Genomic DNA, 17313 nt, shown 5'->3' on the forward strand with positions numbered 1-17313 from the left:
GACGGGAGACTGGCTGACCGGACCCCAAGTCCCGCGTCCGCACCCCGCGCCCCGTGCCCGCGTCCCGCACCACGCGCCGCACTCCCTGCGCCCGCACCCCTCACCCCGCACTCCGTGTCCCGCTCCCGTCCCCACCCCTCACCCCGCGCGGCGCTTGGCGCTGAGAGTGGGCAGAGGGCCTGCCTGGAAGCCTGATCGCGCCTATTCGGGGGTCGGCGGCATATGGGGGGGCTCATGGTGGTCCCACCGGCGTCCGCCGTGCCTACGGGTGTCGGTGCCCCGTTGCCGGACCGTCCGCCAACTTTGGCAGAGTTTGGGGCGGGCGCAGCCCCCTCCGCTGCGCCGGGGGCTCAGGGCCTGGGGAGGGCGGAGGTTTGGGGCTCCCGGGGCCCAGCGCCGGGAGCAGAGGAAACGCGCCGCTCCGGCTTCCTGTGGGGGCCCAGGCCGGGCGCCCCGCGGACAGACGTGTCCTGCCCGGGCCGCGCCGAGCCCCGCGCGCTGGGGGGAAGGGCCGGGTCCGCGGGGTGGGGGCGGCGGGCCAGGCGAGGAGGGGGCGGGGAGAGGGGAGGGGAGAGGCTGCAGGGGAGGAGCGAGGGGGGCTGCAGGGGGAGCAGGAAGAAGGAAGGGGGCGAGCGGCGCGAGCTGGCGGCGCGATGCGAGCAGGGGCGCCGCGCGAGCCCCGAGGAGCCCCGCCGGCCCGCGTGGGGCGCCCGCAGTAGCGCGCATGGCCCTGCCCGCGCGGTGAGCCCCGCGCCCAGCGAGCCCCGCGCAGCCTGCACCAGTAAGTCCGCGGGCGGCCGCGCGGGCCAGGGCCACCCTGCCCGTCCCCGTGCCCCCCGCGCGCCCGCTGAGCCCTGTCGTCCGCAGGTCCGGGGCCGATGTCCCAGGTGAGCGGCCAGCGCTCCGCTGACTGCGACGCGCCCCATGGAGCCCCCCGCGCCGCCCCGGGCCCAGGTAGGACCCGGGCTGGACAGCGAGGCTGGACGGGCGGCGGAGGGGAGCAGGGGGCGGCGGAGGGGCTGCGTTCTCCCCACCGCCTCCTCCGGGACGCCCGCGAGGCCTGGGTGCGGGCTCGGGCTGGGGGGTGGGGACGCGGATTGCCGGGATCGGGGGCCGCTGGAAGGGGAGTGGACGGCTGGGTGGTGATGGGGGCAGGGCCAGCGCGGCGCCGGCGGCCGCGCCAACTTGGCTGGGCCCCCCCTCCCTGCACCACACACACCCCTCAGTGTCTGTCCGTCCGTTTGGGGCTTGCGTCCCGGCTGTCTCTGCCCAGTGTGTAAATATTTATGGGGGCCGCGGCGGGGCTGAGGGTGTCTGAGTCTCTTCTTCCCTTCCCCCAACCGAGTGGAGCCGAGTTCTTCCCGAAAACTTGGGTCGGCCACAGGCGGCGGGACCGGCCCCTCCCCTCCCTGCCATCTCCAGCTCCCTCGCCTGCTCCCGGCCTGGCCAGCCCCCCGGCTCCAGCCCTGCAAGGGCTGCTCTCTGCCTCTCTCCGCCTCTATCCCTCTATCTCCCTCCCTGGCTCTGCCTCTCTCCCCTACGCAAGAGAATGCACTGCACACTCATGCACGCACGCGCACACACACACACGCATGCACACACACACACCCCAACTAAGTACCTCGGACCTAAAATAAAACCCTTGAGCTGCCCCATTCCCTAGCTCAAGGGGTGTTTGTCATCTTGGGGGAGGGGTTCCCTAGGGAGCCTCCCCACTCCCTCCCCCTGCCCCCCATTCCTTCTCTGGGTCCAGACACTTCCCAGCCGCTGGGGTTGGTCTGGGGGGGGGGGGGGGGAGGCTGGCTGCTGGGATGCAGGCCCCGACTGCAGGACTAACTCCCATGAGTCTTCCTTCGTGACTCTCCCAGTCTCCGCTCTGACCGCAGGGTCGGGGCCTGGACCTCTGACACAGCCCAGCAAGGCCTTGGGCAGGCTCCTGCCCCTCTGTCCCTCTGGACCCTCTCCAGCCCCCCAGCCAGGCCCAGGGCTGCTGAGGTAGAGAAGGGGGTGGCTAAACTGGAGTGGGGGGTGGGGGAGGGTGTCTGACCAGGGCCCAGCCCAGAGGTGGACAGATGTGTCTGCTGTGTATTCCGCCACCTCTCACATTCTGCGCCAGCCATTTCTGGGGAGAGGGTCCGCAGACTGAATTCCTGGTGCCCAGAGAGTTGGGGAACCGAGGCCCCCCTGCCTCCTGCTTCCTCTGCTTCTCCGTTCCCAGGCCGTCTCCCCCTTGACCTCTGTCCAGGGTGGTCAGGGACGGGGGACACAGTGCTTCTTGTGCTGGGGGGGTCGGCCCTTGGTTGTCCCTTGAGCCCCCCTCCCCACCACCACCACAGCCGCCACGGCACCCCAGCTACCCCCTCCCCAGGCTGGGCTGGGCCAGACAATGTGGCTTTCATAATCCACGGAGGCCTGGGAGCCGAGCGCGCTGCCCAGGGAGCCTGACCGCAGGAGAGCCGCCAAACCCCCACAGCCGCCTGCGGAGACCAGCACCCCACACCCCACACAGGAAGGAGCCCCTCCCGCAGCCGCCCAGGGGGCCCTGGGGTGAAGGGTGCCCGGGCCGCTCTGGGGGGGCAGGAGGGCCTGCACTCACCCCTTTGGCTCCTCGCCTCCTCTCTACCCCGCCCCCCCTCCCCGAGAGCCCAGCTCCCTAACTCTGCCCAGCGCTGGGGCGTCACATTCCTGCTCTCAGGTCTAAATTGAATTTCCTGGGGAATTGGAGCCCTCGGACCTAAAATAAAACCAACAGAACCAACCTCACTGGCCACTGGCGCAAGCTCCCCTCCCCCACCCCGCCCAGGCCTCTGCCCGGCGGCCTGGGACAGACCAGAGGGCCATCGCCTCCTCCCCTCTGAGGGCCCCTGGCGTGCAGGGGTGCAGGGATATACCCCCAAAGACCCCCTGGTGGTTGAAGAACCAGGACTGGATCCCCAAGTTAGAGCCAACAGCAGAGGAAGGGCAGTGCTAGGCTTCTGATACAAGGGTCACTCGAGAGGGCTGGAGCCACAGGACAGCGGCAGGCCATTAGCCTCGAGGTGGCTGACCCGGGATTGATCCCCAACACCCCATATGGTCCCCCGAGTCCTACCAGGAGTGATTCCTAAGTACAGAGCCAGGGGTAACCCCTGAGCACCACCAAGTGTGGCCCCCAAACAAAACAAACAAGGGTCACTCAGAGGAGGGGTTGGTGTGCCAGGGATCAAGGAAGGCTTCCTGGAGGCGGCAATATAATGGAAGCTAGGCCCGATTTGGAGCAACAAGAGGAACAGAAGTGAGAGGTGTCGGCCAGAGAGGCCTGTGGGTCACATAGACCCAGATCACGCCCCTGGCCCACGGATGGGGTGGAAGTTCTGGGCTGGGGTCTGGTCCCCTCACAGACTGCCGAAGACTTGGGGGGAAGGATGGACACACGGCCACACACAGATTCGGGGTCCCAGCCAGGGCCCACGGCCAGAGGCCCTGCCGGCATTTTCTGCATTCGGGCTGGCCTGTTCCCCTGGGAGAGAAGAGGTGTCGCTGCTGCCCCCCAATCCCAGAGTGCCCTCCCCTCGGTGGGCAGAGGGACCCACGGAGTTTCCCAGTGTTCCTCGGGCTGTGGGATTCGACCTGACTCCCGACATGTGCTGAGGAAGGTGCCGGGGGTCAGAGGGTGTGCGGCAAAGGGCTCTGCCTTTCTGCATCTTCACCTGTGTGTGGGGACCCTGGTAGGGGCATGTCTGTGTCCTCCCCGGCACGTGAGCAGAGGCGCAGGGGTGCAGCTGGGGGAGCAGACGCCACCCCTGGGGCCCCACCCCCACAGCCCTGCCTTTTCCTGCCTGCACGCTGCTGTTTCCGTGAGTTACAAGTTACAAACATATTCGATAGTTTCATGTATACAATGTCCAACCCCAGCCCCTCCCCTGTGTTTGCTGCCCTCCACAATGCCCGTGCCCACCCCTGCATGACCGGGCCCCCACGGGACCCTCATCTGTGCTCCCCTAATTCCTGTTCCCGGCCTTGACCTGCCCCAAGACCGGGGCTCTGGGGAGGAGGGCAAGGAGCCACGGTGCCCTAGACCCTCTCTCACCCCCCTCCCGCCCAGGGGGGTAGTCTGCGGGACTAAGGTCACGCCATGCTTCCCCCCTCTCGCCATGAGCCGAGGAGGCCTGGAAAGTGACTGCAAGGTCTGCCTGCCCCGGTGCCTCCCTGTGCGTGTGGGGGTGTGGGTTTCTGCTCTCCCAGAAATGGCTCACCCCTTCTTCAGGGGAATTTGGGGGTGTTTCTGCAGAAACCTCCTAAGCACACGTGCTCACATACATACCTGCAGATATGCACTCATACATACACACTTATACATACACAACATGCACTTTCCTACATACATAAATGCTCTCAGACACATATACACACCTATGCACACATACATGCATGCACTCATACATGAATCATAGATATGTATGTTGATATATGTACTTGCATAAACATATACACTTATATACATGCTCACACATACATACACACTTACCCTACACATCTATATGCATACTGATACACACATGTGCCTCTGGGATGCTCTATGCCATCTGTGTGCCTCCATCCATAGATGCCCCATTTGTGACTTGCCTGTCCGTGTCATGTGAGTGTGTGACTGTCCTCACACCATCCCAGACACTGACTGGACTTGTCACTTTGGCGTATTATTAGGAGCCTAACAAAAGTTCAGCCAGAGAGGGAGGGAGGGGGGGAAGGAGGGAGGGAGGGAGGGAGAAAGAAAGGAAGGAAGGAAGGAAGGAAGGAAGGAAGGAAGGAAGGAAGGAAGGGAGGGAGGAAGGGAGGGAGGGAGAGAGGAAGGAAGGAAGGGAGGAAGGGAGGAAGAGGGAAGGGAGGAAGAGGGGATGAGGACGGGCAGGCAGCGAGTGGAAGGGTGGCTGGAAGGGCAGTGCTGAGCACTTCATTTGCTCTGTGACTACGAAAAGTCTCGGCCCCCTCCCCCTCCCAGACCCACCCCTGCCCAGTGGCCTGAGCAAGCTGGTCTTGGTCAGAGCCAGGCCTGGGTCCGCAGCTGTGCGCTCAGGCCTATTTCATGACCCCACACTGAGAGCTGGTCAGGCTGGGGCCAGAGTGGGGCTGGCTGGCCCTTACCCCCTAGGGAATTAGGATGCAGCCCGAGCCTGCTTCCTTCCTGGCCCTGGCCCTGGGCTGAGAGGTGGGGTGGCAGGCAGCTTTCTCCCTTCCGGACAGACTCACCCCCCCCCAGAGGCCCCTCCCCCACCTGCCCCACTGGGGCTCCATCCCCCATCCAAAGGATGAGGATCACCCAGGGGGCCCTGTGGGGGCGGCAGGGGTGGGGGGGTCTCAGGCCCAGCCAAGCTCTGGAATATTCCCTCCAGGACACTCCTGTCCCCACCACCGCATTGCCACCTCTGGCCCGGCCCCTCCAGTCTTCCTGTCGGTGCTCAGAGACTGCTCCTCACTCTGTGCTCAGAAGTGACCCCTGAAAGTGCTTGGGATTTCAACTAGGGTCACAGGCGCCTGCAGGGCCAGCACCGTCTGTCCCGCACCCCACCCCCAGAGCTACGGGTCCGAGGGTGGGATTCTGCAGAGGGTCTGCAAGCCCAGGATGACGCTTACTCCCTGCCCACGAAGTCACCCACCCCAGCCCAGCCTCACCCCGCCCGCTGGCTCTGTTCACATTTCTCCTGCCCTTCTCTCGCTTCGCTCTCTCGGACCCCCTTTCCCCTGCCTGGGACCCCCACTCCATCCGTCTCTCCTGACTGCCTGGCCCGGGCCTTCTCAGGTCTCTGCTGCCCCACCCACACGCAACCCCCTCCTATTCCCCCCTGCCTCCCCCTGTCCCCACATCCCATGTGTACCCGTGGGCACACAGTTCCCCACCCCCTCTCACACTCTGCACTGTCTTGGCGGGGGTCAGACTGGGTCACTGGTGCCATGAGACCCAGAGGGGAGTGGCGGAGAGAGGCCCAGGGGTGAACCTCAGAGTGAACCTTGGTCTCTGTTTTCTCCAGCCTCAACCCCTTCCCTCCCGCCTGAACTGGAGGTACTGACAGAACCCACTTGCCCCGTGGAGGTGGTGCTGGAGGAGGGCTCCCTGGAGGGGGCGGCACCCCCCATGCCTCAAGACAAGGACTCTGGGGCCCTCCAGAGCCTGGACAGCACTGACCTCAATATCCCCATAGAAGCTGTGACACGTGAGTCCCAGTGGCCAGGGGGTTGGGGTGGCAGCAGGTGGGGGAAGGGGGGAAGGGCAGGTCCACACTAGGGACTCTAATCCAGATGGTCTGGCAGGGAAAAGCAGTGGGTGCTCTTGGGTGCCCCTGGGTGCCAGGACCCTGAGGGTGGTCCTGTGGGCAGTGGCCACGTGCCTGGCACAGGGCGGTGCTCGTCTCTGGAAGGGTGGACACAGTGAGTCCGGGCCAGCTGGCCAAGGGCACAGAGCCCAGCGCAGAGCCCTGTCCTGCAGGGCCGAGGGGCGCCAGGAGCTCTGTAGACAGGTAAGAAGGGGCGCGCCGGGTGACAGGACAGCGGGGAGGGCATTTCCTTCCGTGCGGCCAACCCAGACTCAGTCCTCAGCACCCCCTATGGTTCCCTGAGCACCATCAGGAGTGATGAGTGCAGAGCCAGGAGTGAGCCCTGAGTATCACCAGGTGTGACCCAAAATCAGAAAAAAAGAGAGGAAGGGAAGGAGGGAGGGAGGGAGGGAGGGAGGGAGAGAGGGAGGGGGGAGAGAGGGGGAGGGAGGGGGGAGGGAGGGAGTGATTTCTGAGTGCAGAGCCAGGAATAAGTTCTGAGCACCACTGGGCACGGCTCCAAATCAAACCCAAATGAGTCCACAGCAGGGGCCAGAGCACTGTACAGCGGGTCTGGCACTGGCCTTGTGTGCTGCGATCCAGGTTTGATCCCTGACGCCCCGTACGGTCCCCTGAGCATCTCGAAGAACAGTGCCTGAGCACAGAGCCAGGAGTGAGTCCTGAGCACCGCCAGGCGGGTCCTCAAAACCAAATCAATGAAAGCAGCAACACCTCTGCACATGTGTGCCCGCCCGTCCCCTCCCTGCAGCCGGCTCGTCCTGAGTGACAGCAGGGGGACAGGGACACAGAGGCCACTTGGCTTCCGCTGGGCACCCGGGCACCCTGCACTCTCTGGCCCATCGGGCATGGCTGAGCCGGGACCACCTTCACCAGGGCACCTGGCTAGCTGACCTCCCAGACAGTGAACTTGCATCTCCGCCATGCCCAGCCACTGGCCCCCGGGAGGACGTGGGGCCCCATGGACAGGGACGGACAGGCGCTCCTGTGTTTTTCCTGAGCATTTGCTCTGTGACTCAGAGTGACTCAACCCAGTGGCCCAGGTGGGGCCATGAGATGCGGGCAGGGGGCAGGATACTTCAGGCCTGGCCACTTCCCCTGGCCTCCAGCCATGCCTCAAGGGCTGGGAATCCCAGCGTGGAGCAGTCTGAAGCCCTGTCTCCTCCCTCCCCAGCCCCCACGACTCCTGGATCCTCCCCGCCTTTCCTTCCCCTCACCCCTACAACTTCCCAGCTGTTACCTGCAGGCCTCAGTGTTTTCATCTGTGAAATGGGGCCATGGAGACTATGTCCATCACATGGCTCCCAGAAGTAACCACACGGAAAACTCTATCACTGCACAGCAGCCCCAAACACATAAGCTGTGGGCCCTGAGGGCTGGGGATGTGGCTCAGTGGGTAGAGCACCCACAAGGCCATGAGTCTGATGCCTGCACTGCCTGCACAAGGCCCCCACAACAAGAAGAGAAAAAAACAGTAAGTGCTGCGAGAGAAGCAGCTTATCCCCCAGCACCTGTCTCCTCTGAGCCTCAGGGGAGCTCCCGCCCTGACACGCACCAGCTGTGTGGACTGCACCTCTCTGAGGCCCAAGCTGTCAGCGCTGAGCGCCCTGTGGGCCCACGGCCACGACGCCTCGGCCACGGAAGCAGCAAGGCCGCCTTTGCTTCTCTCCAGACCCCCGAGACCAGGGCCGGAGGGAACAGGCCCCACCCCACCAGCCTCGGGAGGCGGACACGCCTTTACTCATTTATTTCCTTCTTTTGGTTTGGGTCACTCCTGGCAGTGCTCGGGGACCCTCTGGGACGCCTGGCTTTAACCCGGTCAGCTTCGTGCAAGGCAAATGCCCACTGGCATGTTGGCTCCGGCTGGGCATGTCCCCATTTATAAGTCCGAGGGCCGAGCCCTGAGCCCTCCCCACACGCAGCCCCCAGGAGGGTCCTGGTGTGCTGCCGCTCCCCGCTGGGGGCTCGGATGGCCTGGGTCGGGGGTCTCTCCGGGGGCCTTGCTCATCTCTTCTCTCCTCAGCCAGACCCCAGAGGCCCCTCCCCAAACTCTGTCTGCCCAGGACACCCCATGAAAGCTGGCCTGGCAGGGGAGCCGGGGCAGGAGCCCGGCGAGGGGCTGTGTGCAGAGCCGAGTTCCGGGGCTGGGACGTAAACCACCCGGCGCAGGAGGGCAGCGCCAGCCAGGGCCTGGCAGAGGCTGCCGTGGAAGTGAACCGCTTCCCTGCACAGCCCCACCCCCAGCTGGCCCTCCTCACTCCCCGTCCCTCTGCACCAGGGCACGCGCTAAAACCCGGTCCCGGGGGCTGCCGGTGGCCCCGAGGTCCCTCGGAGGGTGTGCGGGCCGGGGCCCAAGTCTGATCCCGGCCCCAAGGGTTTCCAAGCTGCTCCAGGGGTGACCCCTGACCTGAGCCGGGAAGAGCCCCCACCCCAAGCACCAGCAGTCACCTGGCCCCCAACCAAACCTCCAAGCGTGGCCCCTAAGAGCGGAAGGGTGGACTGCACGAGGGTCTTACCCGGGGCCGCCGGGGGATGACCACTCTGTGCCCCTGTCTGCCGTCGGGGACCCCCGGGAGGCCCTGCCCCCACGCCCCCGCCTTTCTTGTCTGCTCTCCAGGCCAGCCGCAGGGGAACCCCTTGGGCGGCACCCCACTACTGGTGAACGGCTCTGGCCAACCCGCAGAGCCGGGCGGCACCAGGCGGGCAGGCAACGGGGCCCTGGGGGGCCCCAAGGCCCACCGGAAGCTGCAGACACACCCGTCCCTCACCAGCCAGAGCAGCAGGAAGAGCAGGAACAGCACCAAGTCAGCCGCCTCCCAGATCCCGCTCCAGGCCCAGGAAGGTGAGTCCGGCCGGGCAGCTGCTCCGCACACACCGAGGGGCTGGGCTTGTCTTGCACACAGCTGACAGGTCTGACCCCCAGCACCATGTACATTCCCCTGAGCCGCACCAGGGGCGGTCCCTGAGCCAGGAAGAAGCCCTGGGCACCCTGGGTGTGACCCCTTCCCCCAAAAAATAGAGCAACAACAAAAGAAGTACAGTCTGGAGCCCTGGAGACGCCTAGTCAGCTGAGCACATACTCACTTTGCACATGGGGGACCTGGTTCACCCCCCAGCACCACATGGGCCGGGACGGTTGCAGCAGGAGTGAGTCCCAAGCACACAGCCAGGGCCTAGGTGTGGTGACGCTCCCGCCCTTCGTTCCCTGAGTGCAGGGCCGGGAGCAAGCCCTGAGCACTGCCGTGGTCTGAGTCCAGAGCAAAAGGAATATGCCTTCCATGCACGAGACATGATCCCCAGCACCACAAAAAAGAAAAAACATATATAAGAAGGGGCAGGAGTGATAGTAGAGCAGGGAGGGCGTTTGCCTTGCACGCGACCGACCCGGGTTCCATTCCCAGCATCCCATATGGTCCCCTGAGCACTGCCAGGAGTAATTCCTGAGTGCAGAGCACACACCCTGCCATGGCCAACAAGCACTACGAGGAGTGACTCCTGAGCACTGTCAACTTCTGCCCCTCCCCCCCTAAAAATGGAGAATATGAAGGAATCTAGGAAGGCTTTAGAGGGGTGGCGGGTGGGTGTTAAGGGCAGAGCGAGGGCAGAAACGGCTGTTGTGGACTGGATTGTGAAGGTCCAGGGGACCAGTGGCGGGCAGGTACGAGTGGGCAGGCTCGGGGGCAGGGGGGCAGACTGTTCGGAGGGCGCTGGGGTGCCACCAGAGATAGATCTCAGTAAGCAGGGGCCTTGCCTGGTGTGCACTGGAGAGACTGCAGGGGTCCAGCTCTGGAGGGCCCCCTGTGGTGGAGAGACCCCACAGCCCTGCAGCCTTGCTCAGCGCCCTCCTGGCCCAGGAACAAGACAAGCAGGAAGGCTGGCGGCTCGTGCCGAGAGCCCAGGTGGGCCCCAGGGGCACCCAACCCAACACCCACTATGACAGGCTCCCTGTGGGTGCCTCAGGAAGCTGAGCAGCCCGGGGGGAGGAGGAGGCACAGAGGGCCAGGGGCTCCGGGCGTGTGAAGGCAGCCGCGGACTGAAGTCCTTCCTGCTGGCTTGTTGGAGGGCCCGTTCTCAGGGCTTCCTCCTGGCTCTGCACTCAGAGACCAGCTTTGGGGGTGCTCAGGGATCGCCACATGGTCCAGGGGTGGTCAGACCCAGGTCAGTCATGTGCAAAGTAAATGTCCTGCCTGCGGTGCTCTCACTCTGGCCCCCTGCAGTACTTTCCTTTTCTTTTGGAGTCACACCCAGCAATGCTCAGGGGTCACTCCTGGCACCGCACTCCGGAATCACTCCTGGTGGTGCCGTATGGGATGCCAGGGATCGTGCAAGGCGAACGCTCCCCGGCCCCTCTGGCTTCGGCTTTAGCACTTCTGTTTGTTTAATTCCTCCTCCCTGCTCTCGCCACAAGGATGGGGGATGCACACCTGCCCGTGGTGCACCCAGGCCCACACCTGGCCTTGGCGCCCCAGACGTCACACTCTGTGGTGCCCTCTGGCAGTCCCACCAGCAGGCCATGGGCACCGCACTCGGGTTGGTGACGCTCATGGCCTCACACTCACCAGGCAGGTGTCTTTGCCCTGGTGCCATCACTGGCCGTCCAGGGTGTGGTGTTAAAGAGGGGGTGATGAGGGGGAGCTGGGGCCACCCCCAGGGTGCTCAGGGGTTACTCCTGGCTCTGTGCTCAGTGATCATTCCTTACAGCGCTCCAGGGAATATATGGGATGCCGGGGGTTGAACTCAGGTCAGCTGCATGCAAGGCAGGCGCCCTCCCCACTGGGCTATCCCTCCAGCCCCGGAAGAGACTCGTTATGGGCCACGTCTCCCAGGGGCTGTGTGGGCAAACCAGGGGGAAGAGTCCTGCCCTCCCGGGACGGGACCAGAGAGGAGCCCGAGGGAGGGGGACTGGCATCACTGCAGAGTCCTTCCCGAGGTCCGCGGGGAGGTGAAAGGTGAGGTGCGGGGAGACGGGATGGGGACAGTTGTTTGCGAAGGCCCAAGGGCTCAAGCGACCGTCTCAGAGCGGTGTCACCTGCCCGTCTCCTCAGCTGTCCTGCGGCACTGCCCTCTGCCAGGCGCTGCGGCATCCTCCTCCCACGCTCGCTAAGTAAACAAGGGGGTGATGAGCAGGGACACAGGTCCCCACTCAGCCTCTGCGGGGTCTGGTAAAGAAGGTTGTGAGCGGGGCTGGAGCGATAGCACAGCAGGGAGGGCGTTTGCCTTGCACATGGCTGACCCGAGTTCGAATCCCAGCATCCCATATGGTCCCCTGAGCACCGCCAGGAGTAATTCCTGAGTGCAGAGCCAGGAGTCACCCCTGAGCATCGCCGGGTGTGACCCAAAAAGAAAAAAAAGAGAAAAAGGTTGTGAGGGGCAAGGGACAGGGCCCCGGGCAGCACTGCGTCACTGCACTGGGACTCGACCCCAGCACAGATAGGGTCACCGCAGAAACAAACAGAAGCCAGAGTTGCGTGAGGCTGGGGTGAGGCCCTGCTGTGTGAGAGCCCTGGCGTCATCCCCGGCGTCCCAAACCAATTCAGAGACTCCCTGAAGAGAGCCAGCACGCGTACGGCCCTGATGCGGCCGCTCTGGGTTCCATCCCCAGCATCCCATACGGTCCCCAGGACAGCCAGGAGAGAGCCCCCTACCCGCCTCCACACAGATGCTGTCCCCTGTGCCCACGTGGTTCCCAGAACCCACCAGGGCTGGATCCTGAGCACAGAACCAGGAGTACACCTTAGTACTGTCAGGTGTGGCCCCAAACAAGCAAAAAAATACTACTTACAAAAAAATACTACCAAGAGATAGTACAGTGGGTAGGACTCTTACCTTGCACTAGACCAATCTGGATTCAATCCCAACACCACATGTGATCCCCCAGCCCTGCCAGGAGGGACTCCTGAGCTCAGAATAAGCCCTGAGCACTGCCAGCTGTGGCCCGAAAAAGAGGGAAAGAAAAAGGGAAGGAGGGGAGGGAGGGAGGGAAAGAAAGAAAGGGAGGAAGGAAGGAACCACAGGCTGAGGGGGTGGTTTTAGGGGCTGGAGCAGATGTTTATGTGGGGATCCCACCAGGGTCCAGCCCCAGCAACAGTGGTCGTGGAGGCATTACACCGGACCCCTCAATCCCCACATCAAAGAGGCTTGCATAAGGGGCAGAGCCATAGCACAGCTGGGAGGACACTGGCCTTGCACCGGGCAGACCCGGGTTAGATCCTGGGTGGACATCCCATATGGTCTCCCTAGCACTGCCAGGAGTAATTCCTGAGTGCAGGGCCAGGAGTAACCCCTGAGCATCACCTGTGTGACCCCAAAAGCCTTGCATGAGCCGCCCCCCCCCCATACCGGGTCCTGGGCCCGCCCCCACACTCCCCTCCCCTGCGCAGACTGCTGCGTGCACTGCATCCTGTCCTGCCTGTTCTGCGAGTTCCTGACGCTGTGCAACATCGTGCTGGACTGCGCCACCTGTGGCTCCTGCAGCTCCGAGGACTCGTGCCTGTGCTGCTGCTGCGGCCAGGCCGAGTGCTCCGACTGCGAGCTGCCCTGCGACCTGGACTGCGGCATCCTGGACGCGTGCTGCGAGTCGGCTGACTGCCTGGAGATCTGCATGGAGTGCTGCGGGCTCTGCTTCTCCTCGTGACCGGCAGGGGCGCCGCGCGGGGCTCGGCTCACTGTGAACGCCCCGCTGGGGCCCCTCCCCCGCCCCCAGACTTCGAGGGCAGCAAAATGTGAATAGTCACCCCTGCCCCGGACCCCTGGGGGGCCCGACCCGTCCAGGGACCCCAGAGGGCAGGCTGGCATGGGCGGGGCAGGGCGGATAGGGCCCCTTTATGGTAAGACTGGAAGGGGAGCGGGAGGGCGTGGAGGGGGTCTGTTCATTTGTGGCTGTAAATAAAGAGACGTGTCCGTCTCGGGTTACCTCCTGCGAGAATCACTTCAACTCTCAAAAGCCAGTCTCTTTGGGACCAGTGCCATGACACAGCAGCCACACAGCCCACCCAGCTTCCAGCTCCGGGTGGTCCCCCGAGCACTGCCAGGAGCAATTACTGAGGGCAGAGGCAGGAGTAAGCCTTGAGCATCACTGGGTGTGACCCCAAAACCAAAAACAGAAGCAAGTCCTCGGGGACCTGATAACAGGCAGTGGGTAGGGCGCTTCCTTGTTCACTGCCAACCCGGGTTCCCAGCCAGCCCAGATGGCCCCCGAACCCCACCAGGAACGGCCCCTGAGTGCAGAGCCAGGAGGAAGCCCTGAGCACGGCCAAGTGTGCCCCCCACCCAAATAAAAAAGCACGTCCTGGGGGCTGGAGTGACAGGACAGCGGGTAGGGCGCTTGACTTGCACACACACGACCAGGTTCCACCCCTGGCATCCCATATGGTCCCCTGAGCACCACCTGGAGTGATTACTGGGTGTAGAGCCGGGAGGACCCCTGAGCATTGCCAGGTGTGACCCGAAAACCAAGGGGAAAAAAAGCAAGTTCCACCTCCTGTCCCCCCAAACCTCCCCCACAACCAAGACCCACCACCACAAGCCCCCCTGCCCCAGCCCAAGGGAAAAAAGCAAATCCTGCCTCCTCACACACAGACTTGAGGCTTCTGCCCTCGGCTTTTCATCTTTTCTCACCCCAAAAGCTGCTCCCTGCCCCCTCCCTCCTCATGCCTGCCTCCCCCCACAGCCCAGGGAGGGGGAGGGAGAGCTGGGGCAGAAATCACTGACAGCAGATGTGTGGCTCTGGTGAATGTCTCTCCTGACGGGCAGCTCAGGGCCAGATGGCTCCAAGGCTTGGGGCACCCGCCCCCGGGCTGTGCTTGGGGCAGCAGGGGAGACCCCATCGGCCTCCTTTGTCGGCACCTGGCAGCTGGCCTGAGAGAGGAGCAGATGGGGGGGGGTGTGGAGGGGGGCGTCCTGGGGGCCTGGGCCACCGGCAGGGGCGCGGCTGAGCCCTGTCCTTCCTGACCTGAGGAAGCAGGAGGGGCCGGTGGGTGGGCCGGTGGGGCTGAGGTGGAGAGGACAGGGGTGGAAAGGGCCGGGGAGGGGGGTGGGGAATGGAGGGGCACTGCCGGGGGCTTCTGGCAAGAGGAGCGTCATGAGTGACGGTCGCCAGGCCCAGAGAGCTGTCTCAGTCCTAATCTGTGCCCGCCATCCCCCAGCAGACGCCCCAACCCCAGGCCTCCTGCCCACACTGCACCCAGAGCAGCCCGACCCCCCCCCCACTCCCACCACCACCTGCTGCTGCCTCTTCACCAGCTTCTTCCATGCCCACAGGCGGGTTTAGACAGACCAGAAGCTTCAGAGGCCCCAGGCCACCCGCCAAAGGGGGCCCCGTGAGAGAAACCAAGGACCTTCCTGTGTCCCAAGGTGGGTGGGGGATCTGGGGCATGAGCCTGGTGGGGGAGGGGCTCTCTGCTCTTCTTTCTCTTCTCCCCTTTGTGTCCTGAGGATGAGCCCCAGGCCCCCCGCGTGCAGGCCGCGGAGAGCAGCCCATCCAGCCCACCTGTGCCCGCCTCGCCTCCTTCCCCGAGAGCTGAAACTGCGAACACTGAGCAGGGCTTTGGGGCCGAGGAGAGGGAGGAGGTGGTGCAGAAAGTGAGGGCCACACCTCCACACAGCCACACACCCTCACACACATCACACACTGCATGCACATACACCCGCACACCTTCACACACCCACACCCTCACACACACACACACACAGGCACACGCTTGCACACACATCACACACAGCATGTGCATACACACACCCGTGTGTATGCATGTGCATATACACACCTTCACACAACTGCGTGCATACATACACCGCACACACGCATGCATACATAGCCACATACATGCCCACCTGCACACACCCATGTGCATATACACACCTACACACACCACACACATGCATACATAGCCACATACATACCCACCTCATACATGCATGCGCACACACCTTGTGCATACACGTATGCACACACACACACACACAACTGCATATACACAGCTCCTCTGACCCTCGCATGCACTCCCAGGCCTCCCTTTGCCACATTAAGGATTTCTGACCTCTGGGCCCGGGAGGAAGCCCCGCGGTCTGGCTGAGACCCCGAGACGGCAGCCCTGGCCCCACATTAGCTTCTCCAGCTTGTGGCTCTTTGTCCCTCCCTGAATACCCCAAGTCCGAGTCTCACTCTGCCTGGACAAGCACCTATTTGAATTTTTCCTTTTCTTCCTTTTGCGAAAATGTCAGACTCCTTTGTCCAAGGTCCTACAGAATCTTTGTTCGTTTGCTTGAGACCCCAGCAATGCTCAGGGGTTACTCCTGGCTCAGTGCTCAGGGGTCAGTCCTGGTGGGTTCGGGGACCCTCTGCATGCAAGGCCAGCCCCCTGCCCACTGTCCCCGCACGCCCGGAGCCAGACATGGCGCCCCGTGGTGGCCGTCCCCAGCCGCTCCTGCCTGCCGGGGTCAGACCCGCCTCAGTGCCAGGTGTCACAGCCCCCTCCTGCCTGTAGCCCTCTGCGGGAGAGAGGCGGAGCTTTCAGAGAAGGGTCCCTGAGAGGGGGCTGGCCCGTGTCCGGGGCTGGGGGTCACAGGAGGACCCTCCTTGAGCCCTTTGTCCCGAGCAGGGAACACGGGACCACGGCTTCCAGCAGAGCCCGCTCAGACTCATCTCCAGCGGGTGGGCTCCTAGAGGCCCCGCAGCCTGAGGCCTGGCCCAGGTGGGCAGGAAGGCCCCTCCCTGGCCTCTCCCGCAGTGGGGGCGGGGCCTTGGCAGGAAGAGCAGGCACTGCAATCCAAATAGCCATTTCCTGCTGCAGGCCCAGCTGAAACCAGAGAAGGGGCCAGGCCAGCCTCCCTGCTGGCCACCTACGCACACACTCACACTCTCTCTCTCTCTCTCTCTCTCTCACACACACACACACACACACACACACACACACACGCTCACTCTGCCCTACTGCCACCTACTCTCACACACACACACACACACGCTCACTCTCCCCACACTGTCACCTACACACACACTCATACACACACTCACTCTCCCCATACTATCACCCACACACACTCTCCCCGCACTGTCACCTACACACACACAAACACACACGCTCACTCTCCCCATACTATCACCTACACACACAGACACACACATACCCACTGTCCCCATACTGTCACCTCTGTACACACACACACACACACACACACACACACACTCACTCTCCCCATACTGTCACCTACACACACACACACACATACTCACTCACACACACACACACACTCACTCTCCCCATACTGTCACTTACACACACACACACTCACATACACACACGCTCACTCTCCCTATACTGTCACCTATGCATACCACCAGGGCACAGATGTATGCACACACCACACACACACACACACACACACACACACACACCCTAATATATACAGTCACCTCTTCACATAGTCACACAGTTGGACATCCCACACACTCCCACACTGACTTTTACACTCCTATGGACCATCACACACTCACACACGCCCTGCCTGCCCCGCTGTGCCCGCCAATGCCCTCCCCAGACGCCCCCGTGCTATGCGCCCTGCCGCTGCCGGTCCAGGGCCAGCCCCCACTCTGCTTCTCAGCACAGCTCTTGCCCTGGCCCTGGGAGCACTCCTATAAGAGCCCCCTCCGCCCTCCAGGCTAGTTCTCCTCATGCCAGTAAGACTTGGGGGACCAGGCGGGCCCCGTCTCTGTCTTGGGACTGTACCCCGGCCTGCTTTTGCCCAGGGAACTTGAGAGGACACGCTCCTAGGGTGTCCAGCCCACGGGCCTGGCAACACTGACGGGTGCAGAGGGGTTGAGGCAGGTCAGGCTGTCCCTGGCATGGGCCGAGCCATAGTCCAGCGGGCAGGGCGCTTGCCCTGCACACGGCCAATCTTAGGTCAGTCCCCAGCCTCCCCTACGGTCCTGTCACTTCCAGGAGTGGTTCCTGTGTGATGGGATGGTGGGTCAGGCCCTTCCCCGGCCTGTGGCTGGCCCAGGTTT

General features: G+C 63.6%; 1 protein-coding gene across 1 annotated transcript; it reads left to right on the forward strand.

The window, feature by feature from the left end:
• Positions 1-582: 582 nt before the first annotated feature.
• On the forward strand, positions 583-13188 carry MDFI (MyoD family inhibitor). The gene is made up of 5 exons (XM_055136089.1): positions 583-781; positions 868-954; positions 6009-6191; positions 8926-9150; positions 12689-13188. Exons 2-5 carry the CDS (start codon positions 879-881, stop codon positions 12940-12942), a joined length of 738 nt encoding a protein of 245 aa, XP_054992064.1. The 5' UTR covers positions 583-781; positions 868-878; the 3' UTR covers positions 12943-13188.
• Positions 13189-17313: the final 4125 nt, after the last annotated feature.

This window comes from Sorex araneus, chromosome 4, assembly GCF_027595985.1.
Source record: "Sorex araneus isolate mSorAra2 chromosome 4, mSorAra2.pri, whole genome shotgun sequence".
Classification (NCBI taxonomy): domain Eukaryota; kingdom Metazoa; phylum Chordata; class Mammalia; order Eulipotyphla; family Soricidae; genus Sorex; species Sorex araneus.

Excerpts from the sequence above, each read along its gene's own strand:
- MDFI (XM_055136089.1), top strand. The coding sequence starts at position 879 with ATGTCCCAGGTGAGCGGCCAGCGCTCCGCTGACTGCGACGCGCCCCAT. Across the intron at positions 955-6,008 it reads CCGCGCCGCCCCGGGCCCAG|CCTCAACCCCTTCCCTCCCG; the intron begins GTAGGACCCGGG and ends TGTTTTCTCCAG. Across the intron at positions 6,192-8,925 it reads CCCCATAGAAGCTGTGACAC|GCCAGCCGCAGGGGAACCCC; the intron begins GTGAGTCCCAGT and ends TCTGCTCTCCAG.